General features: G+C 37.9%; 2 protein-coding genes across 3 annotated transcripts; both read right to left on the reverse strand.

The window, feature by feature from the left end:
- Nucleotides 1-264: 264 nt before the first annotated feature.
- Nucleotides 265-5,926, reverse strand: LOC129378499 (E3 ubiquitin-protein ligase RNF14-like). The gene is made up of 7 exons (XM_055058797.1): nucleotides 5,585-5,926; nucleotides 5,056-5,186; nucleotides 3,810-4,451; nucleotides 3,238-3,316; nucleotides 2,138-2,341; nucleotides 1,271-1,443; nucleotides 265-1,174 (listed from the first exon to the last, which is right to left on the reverse strand). The coding sequence occupies exons 1-7, from the start codon at nucleotides 5,736-5,738 to the stop codon at nucleotides 1,112-1,114; spliced, it is 1,446 nt and encodes a 481-aa protein (XP_054914772.1). The 5' UTR covers nucleotides 5,739-5,926; the 3' UTR covers nucleotides 265-1,111.
- A 490-nt stretch (nucleotides 5,927-6,416) lies between these two features.
- On the reverse strand, nucleotides 6,417-17,755 carry ankmy1 (ankyrin repeat and MYND domain containing 1). Of its 2 annotated transcripts, none has more exons than XM_055045002.1 (19): nucleotides 17,373-17,755; nucleotides 17,157-17,303; nucleotides 16,866-17,060; nucleotides 16,532-16,767; nucleotides 15,404-15,620; nucleotides 13,812-13,973; nucleotides 13,459-13,619; nucleotides 12,332-12,632; nucleotides 12,070-12,251; nucleotides 11,064-11,235; nucleotides 10,507-10,647; nucleotides 10,313-10,420; nucleotides 10,127-10,234; nucleotides 9,927-10,049; nucleotides 8,971-9,072; nucleotides 8,717-8,882; nucleotides 8,085-8,148; nucleotides 7,843-7,997; nucleotides 6,417-6,899 (listed from the first exon to the last, which is right to left on the reverse strand). In XM_055045002.1, the coding sequence occupies exons 1-19, from the start codon at nucleotides 17,589-17,591 to the stop codon at nucleotides 6,739-6,741; spliced, it is 3,120 nt and encodes a 1,039-aa protein (XP_054900977.1). In that variant the 5' UTR covers nucleotides 17,592-17,755; the 3' UTR covers nucleotides 6,417-6,738. The 2 variants fall into 2 exon arrangements, with proteins under 2 accessions (XP_054900977.1, XP_054900970.1); XM_055044995.1 differs by having other exon boundaries at nucleotides 12,070-12,254.
- Nucleotides 17,756-17,968: the final 213 nt, after the last annotated feature.

A 17,968-nucleotide genomic window follows, 5' to 3' on the forward strand; every position in this document is an offset into this window, starting at 1 on the left:
TTTCATGAGGAAACTGAAGCTGCTGCTCCAGTTTGTTTCAGTCTGGACTTGGAGCTAACGGCTAGAGACAGAGAAGCTAGTTAGTTTTATTTTGACAAGCTTACTTCCTGTTGAGCCTTGTTGTGCTATGTGCATTAATAACATTTTAGGACCATTTGTAATTTAGAACCATAGTTTAAAAAAACCTAAATACTTTTATTACTTTGGTAGAAATAAAAATCCTCTTCTGCACCATTAGAAATAAAACATATCCACACATTTTTATTAGTTGCATTTATTTTCTGATTATTTTTAATTAAATAAAGATAATAGCTGTTAACATTTAAGCAAGCAAAGTCGTAAAAAACAAAGAACAGTTCTCACCAACAGACTAGTTCACGACAAAGAGCCTTTCAAAAGAATCAGTCAGGAATGGCTTCCTCTGATCATTTAGACAGAGCTGGGGAGTAACTAGTTACATTTACCTGAGTAATCTTTAAAAAAGATTACTCAGGTTTTTACTACTACTCAATTAAAAGTAACTTTATTATGAAGTAATCTCTGCTCTTACTTGAGTAAAAGTTATAGATTTTCTACCTACTGAATGAAAAATAAACATGTTTAATTCAGAAATTCACCAGGCAGACACCTGCAGTTCTTGTTGAAATTGTATATTTTTTTATAGAAATTTTTTTCTTTTGGCTGATATTATTTCTTGTTGCTAAAGTAAATTATCGTATTTTTCGTCCTTAAAATACCAAAATCTCCATCTGATTATGTCATTTTCAAACATGAAATAACGGTAATTTGATCACTTATTTTTCACCAAATACTTTTTACTTGAATAATTTCATGAACGTCGACATTTTATGTTTACGTGAATAAAAATATGTCGAAGCAGAACGACTCTTGCTTCAGAACAGTTTTTTTCTGCCAAACTCTGCATGCAGGAAAACCTGGTGTTTTCTTGTATCCGGTTCGATCCATTATTATTTTTAAACACAATCCTTTGCTAAGCCAGCTGTAGCGTCGCACGTCGAGCTGACGTCACGGTGAATAAATGGTCGTTTACGTGCAGTATCCGGCGGGCCACAAGGGGGCGACCGCGGTCCACAGTTTGATTAAAACAGAGTCACTGCCAAATAAACGGCCGCTCACACCGAGTGCAAAACATGTGGAGACATCCGCCATCTTTCTGCAACACAAACAAACAACATAATGTGAAGAAAAGAACCAGATTGCCAGAAACAATGAGCATCTAAAGCTGTTAAAAACTAAACGTAGGCCCTACCTGTATCGGGGCGAAGCAGTGAGGGCAGGGTTTGGTGTTGGTGGTTATCCATTTTTCGCTAACATGCTCTTCAAAGGTGTAAACAAAGAATTTTCGGCCATATCTGTTTTCTAGGAGGCGACGCCTCCGCTTGCTGCCTTTAGCGTAATCCTCCTTTAGCGCCTGCATCCCGTCTGGAAAAAAAAAATATATATATCCTGAAACACAACCTGGATATTCACTGCTGTTTGAAAAACCTTTCATAACAATTTTCTTTAACAATTTATATCATATAATCAAATTTCATTTAATTTTCATGAGTTTATTTCAGAGTGGTGTTCGAACTTTTTGAAACATGGGCTACAATCCCAAAGTGGAAAGTATTTAGGCGGCCCTGTTGTTTTTTAAACTTAAATGCAAAATAATTGTTTTGATTTAAAAAAAATCTGAATTAAACATGCAATAGCTTTTGTCTTAATAAAAGAACTAATGTATTGGGTATTTATTTTCAGTTTATTTGGTCTAAAAAAACATTTAGATTATTTCCAGTAATAAAAACTTGGTATTAACCAAACTTATTAAAAGAATTGATATGCAATTTGTTTGTTTTTTTAGTAAAAAGTCAGATATTTATGCCCTACTTACTATGAAATTCAACTTAAAATAAGACACGACTATAACAGGCAGTGCACAAAGTCTTTCTCTGTATAAATTTGAAATGACCACACAGAATTGTTCCAAGTGCCATTAATGACCCACAAGCCAGACTTTGGACACCCGTAGTTTAAGGTAAATGGTTTCCTGAAATCGCTTAAGTTCAACCAAATCATCAGACTTTAAAGATACACAGAGGTTGTTGTTTTTTAACAGGAAGAATGGAGAATGTACCTTCTGTATTTGGTGCAGCTATCAGCAGATCGTTACTCTTCTCTGTAGGTAAGTCAGGTTCTTCATAGCACTTGCTTGTTCCATGGTATGTTTTTTTGCAGTCTATGCAGAAAGCAAAGCTGCAGACAGAGCACATTCCTGCTGGGCTGGACTTCTCCAAGATCACAGCAGAACCGCAAGTGAGCCGAGGACAATATGTGATGTCTAAAAATTAAAGATAAAAAATGAGAGATGAGAATGTGTGGTGTTCCTTTAAGCCTGAAATGTATCCGAGTGACCTCTAATGCTTTGTTGAAGAGGATAGCTTATAAAAAAACATGTTCATTAAACTTTTTTGCACAAAAACTCAATGTTTAAACCCTCATGTAAAAACAGCTGCAAACAGCTGCACCATTATACAACCTTACATCTTTGACAAGCGGAACCTCCTTTGCAACCATCAATGCAGCAAGAGGTTAATAGATTTTAAGTCAACAAGAAAACTCTTATGTTTTCCAGCAGCCATTGTACAGCAGCTGCATACACAAGTAAGACCAGCTGACCAAATGTGTTGGAGCTCTGGCTCATTTTCCAGACACCAAAAACATGAACTTACACTGTGTTCCAAATTGTTATGCAAATTGGATTTAAGGGTCATAAAGATTTAAATGTTTTTGTTGTGCTATTAAATTTACAGATGTTATTGTGTGTCAGGGCTCTTTGAATCACTATAATTAATTTTAGAGAGCTGGGTTGATCAGTTTGTCTGGTGAGCTCAATTAAAGGAAATCTATTTAAGAAGGATGTTCCACATTATTAAGCAGGCCACAGGTTTCAAATATAGTAAAATACTGTTCTCATTCAGTAAAATTTGATTTATACTGTAATACTTCATGACTTGAAAATTGTACTGACCATCATTTGCATTGACCATTTAAGAAAATATGAGAAAATATCACTTGCATAATAATTTGGAACACAGTGTATTGTCAAAAAACGTCTGGCTTTTTTGTTCTTAAACATTTAGGTTGTTTTCTGAAGCAGTTCAGACCTAAATGGAAACACAAAAATGTCCAAAATGTGTGTTTTGCATAATAGGTCTCCATTATATATAGGCATACCAGGCATGATGTCCAGGGTAGACTGAAGCAGAAGACGATCGTATCTGTGAAAGAGCTCCTCTCCTACAAGACTTTTCACCTGAAAGAGGCATTAGAGACGCACAGAAGGGGAAAAAAACTCTATGCATGTATGAGATTTATGTAATTATTTTCACCAAAACAAACAAAAAGGAAGAAAAATGCTGTAAATTTATGGCTTATTGTAGCTTTTGAAATGTTTGTAAAAGTAATAACTACTTCCTACTTTGTTGCATTAACTTTTCTACTAATTCTATATTTTAGATATTAGTGGAAACTATCACTGTTGTGACAGTTAGGAGCGATACAAGTTTAGCTCCTCTACCTTCTCCCAATGCTTACTAGAAATAACCAATCAGAGGAAGGAGGCGGGTCTTAGTGCTGACAATCACAATATGACGCGGCTTTGATCAAGCAGCTAGCATAGCATGTCGTGAATGGTAACATTAGTGTTAGTGGAGCTAACGTTTATGGTTAGCACTTTAGTGTTAGCTTCCACTAACTGCAACATTTTGTGAAATGATTTTATCAGAGCGTCTCAAAATGCGGCGCACCTGTGCAGGTATTGGCATGGCAGAGCACTCTATCTGAGGACAGGTAACGCCGCGGACGTTCCCCGCCGTAATCTGGGCTTTCCAGAACTCGTCGAGACAGGCCCGGCAGAAGATGTGGCTGCACTTGTACAGCTGCACGCACTCGGACCCGAGCCGGATCGAGAAACACACGCCGCAGTCAAAGGGTGTGGCAGCAAACACCTTTTGTTTCTGCTCTGCGTCATGGATCAAAATCTGGGACAGGAGAATCTGAGACGCAGTCAAAGAGAGACCAGGGTCACTTTGGACTTCCTGTCCGTCCGGGACGACTTCCTGTCTGTCCGGGACGACTTCCTGTCCGTCCGGGACGACTTCCTGTCCGTCCCGGACGACTTCCTCTCCGTCCGGGACGACTTCCTCTCCGGCCGGGACGACTTCCTCTCCGGCCTGGACGACTTCCTCTCCGGCCGGAACAGACGCAGGAAGTTCAGATCTGTCTGCAGCTGAGGAAGAATGGTTCTGGTCAGAAGGAAGCTCCAGCAGATCGTGTATGTCCAGCTGCTTCAGGGCTTCCTCTCTCAGAAACTGGATCCAGGAGAAGAGCACCACAGCGCCCCCAGTGGCCTGGTAGAGATCTGTGAGGTGATCACTCAGGGACTTTAGCTGAGACAGAGAAGCAAAAAACATGTTTAAGCCATGATTTGGAGGAGTTTTACATATTAGGGCCATTATACATAGAAAAGAAGGAAAAACATTTCTGCCAAAAATCTCTTCCGTCAAATTTTTTTTAGATTAATCTCAGAATTTTATATATCAAAATATATATATAAAAACACACAAACATTTAAATCATCTTTGACTTTTGAAACAAATTTTCTAAGGTGTTTGTAGTAGGAGCCGAGTCTCAAAAGCCAAAAGTTTGTCAAAAAATAAAAATAAAAAAAAATAGATTTTTGCAATTTTTATTTTATTTTAAGCCAATAACATTTTAAACCAACAATAACTTTAATCCATTGTCATAGTATTTTCCTTGGAGTCTGCAGATGCTTTCCTCTGGTCTTATAGGTTCATTTTCAATGTGGACTTTGACTGGATGCAGAAAATGCTGACTGGGAATAAATTTCACTCACTCATTTTTGGCGCCCCTGTAGCGCGGCGCCCATCCCTATACGTTACATTCAGTACATAACTTTTTATTTATTTATTGTGTGACTGGTCCCAGTACATTGTTTCAGACGTTTTTCCACCACTGTCATTTATTCATTACCTGTGGGCGAGTCAGCCAGCTGCAGGTCAGAGTGAAGGCGGGAGGGGCGGAGGACGGGTAATCTCCAGGAAGTTCAAAGGTCAGAAGCAGCGGTGGAAGGAAAGAGACGTCATACTGCCTTATTGTTCCACCTAGTCGGAAGGAAAAAAACAAGTTAATGACACTGAAAGTTGCCTGTTATGTTACGAGTCATGTCTGATTTTGTATTTTTGCTTCAACAAAGATATTAGAAATGTTTAATTCTTTTTCTGACAAAGAAAAGAAAAAAGGTCGTGTTGAAGCAAACAAGTGATTGGACTTTAGGAGCGCTTCATCTTCACTCAAAAGTGGTTAAGGATTTCTTGGAAGTCGTATCTTGATAGCGACTGACGAATATATTTTGTTGAGGTTTTTATTACAAATATTCTACCGTACTAGCCAACATGAACGCATCACGGAGTTAAAGTGCTACCGTAAAAGCCAGTGTAGAAGCGCAGCTCCTCACAACATCGCACTTCTGCCCTGTTTTGCTCAGTTTTCTGAACTATACCGTGTTTTAGGAGCACAGTGAATCCCGCTGGCAGCTCCGCGGAAACTCGGAATTCTCCCGCAGACTTCGACTCATTTCGGAGGAACTCATCCGAACCAAATATGCTCTGTAGGGCGAGCAGCTCGTCTTCCTGCTCCTCCAAGTCCGTATTCATGAAGTCCAGAGACGATGGAAATAACAGCGAAGCCGCTTGAAACGAGCTCGTTTTGAAACTACCTTCAACAAGATGATGAACAATGACTACAACGTTTAAAATGGACTGAGTTACATGTCAGCTGTTCACTGTGTCCATCGGCTTCCTGGTCCGTTTGGGTTCGTCCCTCAGAGGACTCGCCTTAATAACCTGCAGGCTGATGCAAGGTTCAGGATCCAGCTGTAAAAACTCCACAGCGCGTCACTGGAAACTCAAACCGCGTGTTGTTGTTGTTTGGAAAATGTAATTTTAGTAAAATCCACTGGATGCTTCTTGTCCTCACTCATAATTACAGTAAAACATATTTTGGCTCTAAGCTGTTCAGTGATTTATACCCAATAGGCCGTTTAAGAATCTGCAGTGATTTTATCTTTATAAGGAAGCAAACAACAACACGTCAATAATAAACAAAATATCGTCAATTAAGTTTAAACTGAAAAATAATAAATTTACTGCAAATATTTTCTTATCCATTTTGAAAAAAATTCCTCCAGATTTATATTTATTTATAACCTTTAAAGCCACGTTTGTTTTGTAGCTATGAGAAGTTAAGATCTGTGAAGTCTGTGTTTTTTATTTCAGAGGGCAGTTTAATCCGCTGTTGCCTATAAGAAAACAATAAAAAAACAACAACCATAATTTCTTGTATAAAACCATAAAAAATGTTTTATTATCACAACAGGAAAGATGTGAGTGCAAGACTTATACTCCCTCTCCTTTGCAGAAATAATGAAATTCCCTAAATTCCCAACAATTAACAGAAATGTATAACAGAGGTCAAAGAAAGCTACATCAAGACCAACATATCTTAAAAAATAAAATAAATAATAAAATGGCTTAGTCCTGAGACAGTGCATTTCTTTGGTTTGACATGTTGAAAATGATGGGAAAGAAAATCAGAGAAGAAAGAAGACATGAAAAGTTCTTAAAGTTCATTAAGCTTGTTGGCATGTAAAACCCGTCAAATGAGGCTGTAGTTTTCCTTCAGGTGGATCTGGTCCGCTATGGTCTGCTGCGCCTTGCTGAGCGGTTTGGGCGGCTCTGGCTTGTATCTTATTATAGTTACGGTTTTCGGTTTGCGGGGTTTATTCGAAAATCTCCTCTGATGGGCATCGAGATAAGCTGCATTTAAAGAAGGAGACAGACAAGTCAAGTACACTGCTAAACAACAATACGTATTTTACATTATATATTAACCCAATTTTAACATTTTAGTCACGCTGGGTGAGATGGCTCCAATCTTTTTCATACCACATGTGATTTTAATAAAAAGATGTTTCCAAAAACAAAATTACAAACTGCAGAAAATATTTTTTAAAAGTGCCTTTTACTTCTGTCATTCCTTTCTGCGTAGAATATAATATTAGCAGAATACAGACGCAATTTTATCAGGTCTTAAAATTAGAAGAAAAATGTCCTTGTTTTTTAACTTTCTTGCCTTTAAATATAAGAACAGGAAATTAATTAACTAATTAATTATAAAAAGGGGGGAAAACCCAGCAGTGTTGAGTCTGGGCTCAGCAAACGTGTAGCAATACAAACAAAAGATACATAATAAAAAACATAATCTTAATGAGAAAAAAGTTTAAATTATAAATTTTTTTGTTATTTTTTATGTTGGAGTTCTCATAAATTTACTACTTCATTCTCCTAATATTATGACTTTATTCTAATGATAAGACTTTATTATAAAATAATAATAATAATAAAGGCTGATTCTTATGTTTTGTTGTACAGTTGACCCAAATTCAAAGTCCAATTGAATAAAAGCTGTAAACAGAAAAAAAAAAGCTTGTCAAACAAGATGGCCGCCCTGGGCATGCTGACATGTTTTGTAACTATGGAAACCCAAGAAGTACATTGATGACAAAAAAAGTAAAAAATTTTCAAAAATTAACTCTCCAAAAACCAAAAATGTGACGCAGCCCTACATGTTAGTGGTATTTTTTTATTATTAGATTCTAAGCCCAATTTAATCTAAATTCTTCTCCTCAGGGTATTTATGTCTGAATTTCAGGTGCTGTGTAGTTTCACTGCAGTTCTGGTGATATCTGTGGAGTCCCACCTGCCGTCGTGAGACACTCCTCCTTGTGACCTTCGTCCCAGGCTTTCGATTTGCAGGACTTGGAGCAGAAGTTCACCCTCTGGCAACGGCCACAAGGCGCCAGCTTCACAAACGCAGAGCGGCCGCAGAAATAGCAGAACTTATGCAACGGTGGCCTGAGGAAGGATTTACAGTGGCGGGGTTTGAGAAGTGCAGTGTGAAAGGCTGACTGAAGAGAAGGGATATAAAAATAGTGTGTGTACTTGAGAGGTTTGGGTGATGCTTTTCCATGAGCCCAACGCCTGCTTGGGGTCTCATCCTCTTGACCTGTGGGTGTTATTAGTGTTTATTTAGTCACTATTACAACTAAAAAAACCCTCATTCATGCCACAAAAGTCAAATTATATTGTCAATAGAAATGATAACAACCTATTACTCTCTGAGTGTCTGAATATTTCAAGGGGACATATTATGTCAAATAAGAATATACACAAAGTCCAGGCCTTACAGAATTATATTTTGACATCAGAATATTGGAAAAGTCAGTCTTGCACTGAATCAATTAATCACATTAATTGTCAATAATAATCAACTAACTTAGTCATCCATTAATCATTGACTGGTGTATACACTCAAAAATCTGCTGAAAGAATAACACACACAGAGCAATAAATAAGCCAAAATTGTACAAAAAAATATAAACATTTTGCATTACAGATAAAAATAAAACCTTTGCCTGAAAATATGTTCTGCCCAGAACTTCTCAAGTGGAAGTTATTGCTGTCCAACGATTAATTGATTAATCTACTACTTGCTTAATATACTTACTCTTAAATTACTTTACAGAAATAAATAATAACTTGCATACGTTTTGCAAATAAAATGTTGCACTTACCAGACAACTGAGGGGATTGCTCCAGATCTACAGCCTTCCTCTGCATCAGACCAATATTCTGCCTCAACAGATTCGCCATTAGAGCCAGAAGTTGGCGCCATTTCTTTATTAGATCCCTTTCCTGCATGTTCAAGGCGTGGAACGGAGTGTGAGCAAAACGTGGATCCTAAACATATACAGATGGAAGCACTTACAGCACCTCAAATCATTTTTAACCTCCAGAGGCAAATTATGAGACGGTGCCAGAGGGTTACCAGCTGGAGGGTGAAGTATGCAAAGTCGATAGCGGTTCCCTCCACTTCGCCCACTGGAACTTGCATCAAGATATCAGCACCAGCCTCGGCTAACAAGTCAAACTAAAAAGACACAGAATTTGATCTCATTACATCAGCCATACATTATTTACACTTATTTGTCTGTAAAAGGGGAGAGCAATTTAGTTATAGAGCTAAAAATGTTTGAATTGAAAAAATATTTTAAGTTTTAACATTTTTTTAATTATTCAGTTTAATTTTTTTCTGTTTCAGTTTAATTTTTTTTAACGAATTTTATGGCCCCAATTTAGCTCCATACAGGACACAATGTTGACAGATAGCAACCAAGTACAGAGCAATACAAGAAAATGTGCTTTTAGGATAGTTTTGTCTTATTTCAATTGCAATAAGATATTTGTACTCTGTACTAGACAAAATTATTGAGTAAGGTTTTGCGTTTTGCAGTGGATAGCTGACATTTTTTAATCCTTCATTTATTCCAGGAACTTTATCACATTATACAGAATATTTCTAAACATATGGATGATTAAAAGTCTTTATTTCTGATAATAATGACGATTTTCCACTTACAGTTAATAAAATTAAAATGTTTCATGTCAAGAATTCCTTCATACTGATGAAAAAATACTAGTTATTGGTGAAATAATCTGCAGGGAAAAATGTTTCATTCCTCTGCCAGATTATTTCACCTAGAACTGGTATTTTTTCCATTAGTATTAAGAAATTATTTACTTAAAACAAGTTCCTATATCTTGCTGAAAACTCACTTTTAAGTTAGTTTTATCTTACTTTGAATTAAGATATTTGCACTAGCAACTAGACCAAAATACTTTGTAGGATTTTGTGTTTTTGCAGTGTAACTCTTTATGGCGATAAATCACAACTAAATGTAAATTTGCATTTATTTGAAGATACATCTCTATGTTTGAGTTTACCACTTTGATTCTGTCGCCACCTGAGCGGTAGTTGAAGTTGGCGAGGGCGCAGAGAGCACTGCCCACCCTCGGGCCCAGAGGTAAGTTAGGATCTGCGCCTGCCTTTAAGATCTCCTCCACTGCCTGAGTGGACACAAGACGGCAACATGATGAGTCTTAAATTTATGCAACCTTTGCCCTGAAGGAGGGGGCGGCGGTACCGCGTCATTGCCGCTCGCTATGGCCAAGGAGAGGGGAGAGTGTCCGCTCCAGAGGAGGTCGGTCCTGGCTCCGTGGGAAAGCAGGAGCTCCACCACTTTACAGGCATTCTGCAAATCACAAATCAAATACATTTCACATGATGAAGGATGTGTGCAGCTGTGAGGGCGTGAACTGTTCTCCCAGACCTCGTAGTCCTCATTTCTCTGGCAGGCTATGTGCAGGGGAGTTCGGCCCCCATCTGTCAGATGCAGTTCCTCAATCACCTCGTCCCAATCTTTATCCCCCAGGAAGGCCTGAAAAGACAGAAACATGCTAACTTTACACTTTAACCTCCTTTATTTAACTGGGGTTGTGTTAAACAGTGAAAGTAAACGTGCACCATATCCGGTTGGTAGATCTCTTCCTGGTCACATGCCCGACAGTCAGGTTCGGTGATAGCGTGCAAAAGCATTTCGGTAATTTGTGCACATTCAGGACCGTGCAACGCTGCAGCAACATGGAGGGGATAAAACCCTTTCAACTGCACAAAGGAAGAAAAGAAACGGCATGCAGGAGGTAATCAAGTGAAGACTAAGATAAACTATATATTACGTAACATATAAGACCTATATTACACTCCAAATTAAATTAATCTAGAAGCATCATCTCACTAGGGCTGAAACGATTAAGCCAATTAATTGTGATTAATCGATTATTGAAATAATGGTCAGCCAATTAGCATCAACTGATTCATGCTAATTACATTAGCAGCTAAGTGTGCTAATGTAATTAAGCCAGAACTGTAAAATAAAATATACATTACACATTTAAGACAAAAAAAGATAAAATCAAAGTTTTGCTTAACTTGGCATTTTTCATAATGTTGTTTCTGTTCACTGTTTTACAAAGATTTTCGAGGTTAAAAAACATAAATAAATAATTTACAGAGATTTGTACCTGCAATGGAAGGCGGATGTCAGTACGAGCTCCACACATGAGCAATTTATGGACGACCTCGGCGTCGCCCGCCATGATGGCCAGGAACAGGACGGGCAGAGGGACCCTGCAGCAGTTGGGGTTGGCTCCGCGGTCCAGTAACAGCATCAGGGTTGTTAAACGAACACGGGGCCTAGCCGAGCACAGACAGCGGTTCTGCCGGCGTTAACAAGCTACAGTTTAGACGTTTAAAAACATTTTTAACTTCATCTTAACGTACATTTCACACCAAATGTAAACGAGTGGCAAAAATGAACGCCGAACAACTGCTGATACATTTGCGCATATCCTCTATCAATGGGAAGCTAGCTAATTCTAGCTAGGTAGAAATTAGCAGCCCGTGAGCCGACTCGAGTCACGTGACTACGATGACGCAGTACAAACAAGACCATATTTCTGCCTAAACACTCATAAATTTGGAGATTAATGTCTGAGTTAGGAAAGTCACTAATTTTAGACTTGTCAAACTCTGAAATGTATTTTTTTGTCCTGAGAAAATGTCAGAGATGAAGCTGAAAATGTTTTGAGTTTTTTAGTGTAAATTTACTTCTGTTTTTTTAGTCAACAGTGGTCCTAAAACGCTGTAGTACAGAACATAATGATGTCTGCTAATTCAGTTAAAGAAAAGTCCTGAAAGAACAAAAACTACATACAAGATGTTTTAGTTCTGCTACAGCAAAATTTAAGATCTGCATTGAACACGTTTGTATGGAAGTTTAGAGCCACTGGCAAAAAATTATAACTTTTTTTTTCAGAATTCTGACTTTAATTTCAAAATTTTGAGAATTAAGGTCAAAATTCTGAGAAAAGAGTGGTCCTAAACCTGTAAGGCCAACTTTTTAAATCCATTTTAAGGTTTTAATTTTAGACATGAATTTAAGAGACCCGGCACAGACCACATCATCGTCACATCATCATCATCATTAGACATAGAACAGCAGCATGTGAGGGGGGAATGATAACTGACTCGATTTCCTCGACAGTCATTTTGCATATAATTTCCTGTGAGTCACACTGCGGGGGTCGCGTGGCCAAAGTCAGCAGCTCAGACGATCGCTGCAGCGTCTCTTCTGATTGAGCGATGTCGCTGCTGCAGATGGAACAGGTGGAGTCAAGGATCTGATTCCGGGTCAGATCGTGGTCTTCGCCCTGCTGCAGACAGAATCACACAGCTTGCAGAAAAACCCAGAAAGTAAAGGAGAATGGGTTCAGCGTGACCTTGGTGCTACCTGCTCTGGGACATCCTGCCCACTCCCCAGAGAAATGTGTTCACCCAACTCTTCAACGGCAATTCCTCTGTTTTCACTCTCGGTTAAATCCTCCACATCTCTGTTGAGCTCATCCTTTAGCTTCCCTAAATCACTGTCCACATCCTCTCTGACACTCTGCTCATCTCCAGATTTGTCTGTGGCATCGTAGCTTTCATCCGTTCTCGTCGCTTTACTCTCCTCCTCCTGAAGTTGCTCAGAGTCTGCAGGGATTTCGCCATTTTGGTCATGTGAGACGAGTGCAGGTGGCTCTTCAGATGCCCTGCAAACAAAATAAATACCGTTGGGGATAACCAATTTTGTGTTTTTCTAAATCCGAAGTAAAAAGTGAGTTATGTGCATTATTTGCAACAAGATCTGAAATGATTAATTATGATTAATCAATTGTTGAAATAATGGTCAACTAATTTAGCAACTGATTAAACATAAACTGAAGGATGCAGATTATAAAAAGGCAATTTTCCTGAAAGAGCAACATATTCAGTGTCTTTAGTCAGAGGCTTCTTCAAATTGGCTGTATTACAGACTGCTTTAGGAGCTCTTTTCTGCCAACAGTCGCCACTATCTAAAATAACTCTGAATAATCAGAATTAATATGCGTTACAACAACATTTAATTTCCCTTTGGGATCAATAAATAATTTTTTATCAATGTTGACGATAGGAGTATTTTTAGTTGCAGATGCTAGATGATAAATTGTCCCAGAAGTTATTGCAATGAACAATAATATTGTTGAGTTGAGACATTTTCCAATAATGTAATGATAATAATGGCAGAATAAAACACGAGTACATTCTCAAAGATCAATAAACTTTAAATTCTATAAAACATTTAACACTGGAACTGGAACTCATTTTAAAAATCTAAAATAAATAAACAAAACAACAAATAAATGAATCATAAAGTCTTTTTAAAAAAGGGGCAAGTTGAGACCAAAACATGAGACTGAAGACTTTAGTCATTCAGTTTTTGGAAGAAAGAGAGAAAAGAGAGAAACAACAAATTGTGCAAATGGAAATTATTGAGTTTGTTTTAAAATTAAGCAGAAGGTTTCTATTTGTGAGGTGATTGTGTAGGCGCATGCTTACTGCTCAGTGAGCTGGCTTAAACTGCTTTGGTCCGTCATATTCTGATTCTGGTTCTGGTTCATGTCAGTAATCTGTGATTCGATGTTCAGGTCCGTCGACTGTGATGGGACGTCGTCCTGGTTGACCGGAGAACTGGTGTCCTCAGGCAGGGACATCGAAATCTTACAACACATGACAGAAATGCACAAATGGGAATGTTTTTCAAGAGCAGCATTTGTGTTAGTGGGGCTACAGTTGATGTGACACAGTCTCAATCAGACACGTAAAAAAGAAGTAAAAAATATCTCTTATTGTCATCTTATTATCGTCACAATATTGTCCATATCTCCTAGCAAGGCAATGCGTTTTCTTACTGGCGTGTCGGCCGGCGGCTCGATCAGAGTGGACTTCAGAGATTCAAAGGGATAGTAGAGGACGTAGCACACAGCCAGAGCGTTCATTCCTTCGTCGTTCATCTTATCAATATCAGCACCGCTATCCAGCAACAGATGGATCACGTCATTATGGGAGTTTACCTGACAGGTGGAGATACAAAGATAGTGGATCCGCTGGATGTTATTGTTCACGTGAGGAAATTTCAACGCTGAGGGGCAAAAAGACGATTCTTCTACATCCCATCCAGGAGAACAACTTTATCAACTAAATGAAACTGGAAAAATTTGCCTGGAACAAACAAATCTGCTACAGTTTTCACAAGTTAAACAGATTTATGTGTTTTGTAATATGAGTATTAGGGCCACTCTAAGAAAGAATAAAAAATAAAATTATGGGAAGAAAGTTTATTCCATAATTAAAGTAATGGAAATATGACTTTAATCTCATAAAGTTATATGCAGCCCTGTCATATGCAATTTTAATATAAAATTTTAATATTTTTATATTAAAATATAAAATGTTAATACATTTTTATATTTAAAAAAAATGTATATCATATTTTTATACTATTTCAGCTTCATTCGTATAATGTTTAGGATTTTATTCTCATAATTCTATACCTTTATTCTCACATTATTTAAACTTTTTTCCTCATAAATATGAGAATATATTTTGTAATAGTATAAGTTTATTTTCATGTTTCAACTTTATTCTCATACAAGTTTATTCTTTAATACTATCATTTTATCTTCATAAATATGAAGAAGATAAACAATTTTTACTGCAATTTTCACTCAAAATATTTTTGAGTTTTTTCTCATATCACGAGAACTTTATTTTCATATCAACATTGGTCTCCTAATATTACTTTGTTTTCATATCATAACTTCATTCTCATAGTATTTAAATTTAATCCATGTAACACTGACTTTATTCTTGTAACTACAACTTTATTCTAGTGTTATTTCAACTCTGTGTAAATATTACCAATTACAAGATATGGTAATATTTACAAAATATATTTTTGTAATCAGAACTGTGACAATGATGATGATGATAATAATAATAATAATGGAGGAACCGGGTTCCTGTCTAAGAAAGAAATTCAAATAATTGACAAATAATCCAAATTATTTTAAATTATTTAATAATTTAAAATAATCATTTTTTAAAATATAAAAAAAGACTTTTACAAAATATATTTTTTACTTTTTTTCTCAAATGAAGTTTTAAATATTTCTCAAATATTTGAACTTCATTCTCATAATACTATAAATTTCTTGTTGTAATACTATAAGTTATAGTATTACAAACATGTCACAAACCTTCATCGAATTTATTCTTGTAATATTATCACTTTAGTCTCAGAACTTATGTTTTAGTTTGGACCTAATACTCCATTGTAGATTTGTTTGGGCAAATAAGAAATTTAGTTTCTCAAATTTCAGTCCACAGTTCACTTGATGAAATAATAATTTCATTTTCCACCATTGTTCTGTTTGTGGCCCGGAGAAAGAAAAACCTAGACACACTCCTGTAGAGGAGGAAAACTCAAACTGGGAGATGTTACGGTTGCAGCGATGAGCGCGGTTTGTCCCCGTGCGTCGGCTACATCCGGGTAGATGGTGCCGTCTTGGAGGATCTGTGACACGGCGTGCAGCTCTCCTCTGAAGCTGTGCTGAATCAGCAGCTCCGAACTGACCTCCAGAGGCCCTTTGGGCCCAAAGCCGTCCCCCTTCAGAGAGAGGAGGCCTTGGACGTTCCAGCCAACAGTTTCAGTCTGCAGCCTGAAACAAACACGCAGGTATAGGTGAAACAGATGCTTCCTCTCCATACAACGAATTCGTGAAGTCAGTTCCCACCTTCATCAAACCTAACAAAATTGGTATCAAACGTGTGCTGCTGTCACTTTAAACATGTCGATAAAAAAGTACAGAAAGAACATTTTGTGCAGCATAAACAGAGTTGAGTTGATTTGGTGAGTAGGGGCAGAGAGGTTCATCTCTAATGTCCTCCTGAAAACTTATTATCTTTAAAATGATGGCAGCAGAAACAAAAAATTTGTCACAAACATTTGACACTAATTTTGTTAGATTTGGATAATGTGTCTGTGGAGGTGGGGCTGATTGACCTTTAAACTTTCATTAATATCTTTGAAGCAAAAGCAGCATGAACTAAAAATATTTGCTGCACAAATGTGCCGAGTTTGACACCAAACGTATTTGATTATGTAAATATGATTGGGGTGTGGGAGAGGCGGTGGTTGACCTTTCACTTTACATGACCTCTGCAAACATTTTTTAATATCTTTGAAATGATAGCAGCATGAACAAAACCACTTTGCCGCACAAACATGTCACAAACATTTGACATCAATTTAGTAAGATTGGTGTAAGGTGGAGGGGCTGTTCTGACCTTTTGACTTTCAAACTTCCATTAAACTCTTCAGAGCAAAAGCAGCACAAACAAAATTTTCTGCTGAATTCACTGACACCTATTTTGTCTGATTTGAAGAAGATGGGGTATGATTGACCTTTCATGACCTCTGGGAACATTTATTACATCTTTAAAGTGATAGAGGCACAAACAAAACATTTCGCAGCACGAAAGACATTTTTGCTGCACAAACTTCTTCAGATCTAATTTTATTAGATCTGAAGAAGGTCAGGAGGTCAACTTCACTGTAATTGTGTCTAACCTGTGTTCGTGTATGTTAGCCTTCAGGCGGATGTGTACAGGGAACTCAGTGAACGGATCCCTTTTGTACCCCTGGTATGGATTAGCTTCTGGCTCCCATTTTTCTCCGTGAAAAACTTGATCCAACTCTCTTTTCCTTCCAGGAGGAAGCGGCAAGTGGTCGCCATCTGTAGAGTACCTCTCCATGCCGGGTGGATAGATGAAGATTTCGTCTGACAGATCTTCGTCTACGACTGACTGAAGTCGGGTTAGAAACAGACGTGATAGGACAGAAGCTGACAGTTTCCCTGTAAGCCTCCAAGGGATTTTTGAAGCAAAAACATTACAGCACATACCTCAATGAAAAAATGCGGACGATCAAAGGACTGCATGAATGCAGCATAATCTGGAAAATTGAGCAGACTAAAGCCTTCTTCTAAAGAGGAGCACAGTTTTAGCAGGCGCTGCCCGATCCACAGGCCCACATCCTGGTTCCCATCTGGATAAGTGAGAACACCGGGACCAAACCTGTGGTCACTGTGGTACAAACCCTGAACATGTGGAAGGAGAACATGCTTTTCTTTTCTACAGAATTCACTTCTTCTAAAATATAAAACAACAAATGAATGAAATAGTCCGAGGGTCACCTGAAAGATGGCTCCACCTGGGTAGTTTAAACGCCCATATCCTTCCTTTCTGTTTAGGTAGAACTTGCCAGTGAACTTGTGGCCAGAGGGCCAGCAGTACTCCCCATTGCCATGTTTGTAGTCCTTGTAGAAAAACCCCTCATAAAACTACAAAAATCCACAGGAGACTTAGTAAATGAAACACCGGCAGTTGGCAAAGCTGTGATGTCACATTACCTCGCCGTTTTTCCAGCTGTAGCGCCCTTTCCCATGTTTGAAGTCGTCTAAAAACTCGCCCTCGTACTTCGACCCGTCGGGCCACTCCTGAACACCGAAGCCTTCTCGCCTCTCTTCGCCGAACTCAGCGACTCTCCTGCCGCCATTGCCGCCGCCATTACCGCCGTCTTCCCTCTCTGTGTCTGGAACAACTTCATCGCTGGACGGCATGTCTGCCATTGTTCTACTACTTGAATTTGTTTTAATGTGATGACAAATATATCAGACTACAGTTTCAGACACATTTTAGCAAAGCGGGCTGTTTATCTGCGTGATAAACGTCAAATGTTGGATGTTAGACATCAGTAATCATTTTACTGTCAACATTGGTTGTCATGACAACGGGGAAGCGCGAGCAGACTGGAACTTTTCACGCATGCGCACCTGGAAGGTCGAAGGGAACCTTATTTAATAAAAATACGTTGTTAAATAATTATTTAGTAAATAAATGTTTAAATAATGTATTTCATAGACTATTTTAAAATGTATATAAATAATTAAAAATAAATTAGCCGATGCAGGTAATTATAAAATGAAATAAATGCATATTTTTCTTT

The sequence above is a fragment of the Poeciliopsis prolifica genome, unplaced genomic scaffold, assembly GCF_027474105.1.
Source record: "Poeciliopsis prolifica strain line A6 unplaced genomic scaffold, Auburn_PproV2 SCAFFOLD002, whole genome shotgun sequence".
Taxonomy (NCBI): Eukaryota; Metazoa; Chordata; class Actinopteri; order Cyprinodontiformes; family Poeciliidae; genus Poeciliopsis; species Poeciliopsis prolifica.

Bases quoted from the DNA above. Each gene is read 5' to 3' on its own strand.
- LOC129378499 (XM_055058797.1), bottom strand. From the start codon at position 5,738: ATGAATACGGACTTGGAGGAGCAGGAAGACGAGCTGCTCGCCCTACAG. The intron at 4,452-5,055 runs GTAATGAATAAA...TCTCTGTCTCAG, and splicing joins GCTGGCTGACTCGCCCACAG to CTAAAGTCCCTGAGTGATCA. The intron at 1,175-1,270 runs GTAGGGCCTACG...TTTGTGTTGCAG, and splicing joins ACTGCTTCGCCCCGATACAG to AAAGATGGCGGATGTCTCCA.
- ankmy1 (XM_055044995.1), bottom strand. From the start codon at position 17,591: ATGGCAGACATGCCGTCCAGCGATGAAGTTGTTCCAGACACAGAGAGG. The intron at 12,633-13,458 runs GTAAGCATGCGC...TTTTGTTTGCAG, and splicing joins TTAAGCCAGCTCACTGAGCA to GGCATCTGAAGAGCCACCTG. The intron at 6,900-7,842 runs GTGGGACTCCAC...CTTTAAATGCAG, and splicing joins GGAGTGTCTCACGACGGCAG to CTTATCTCGATGCCCATCAG.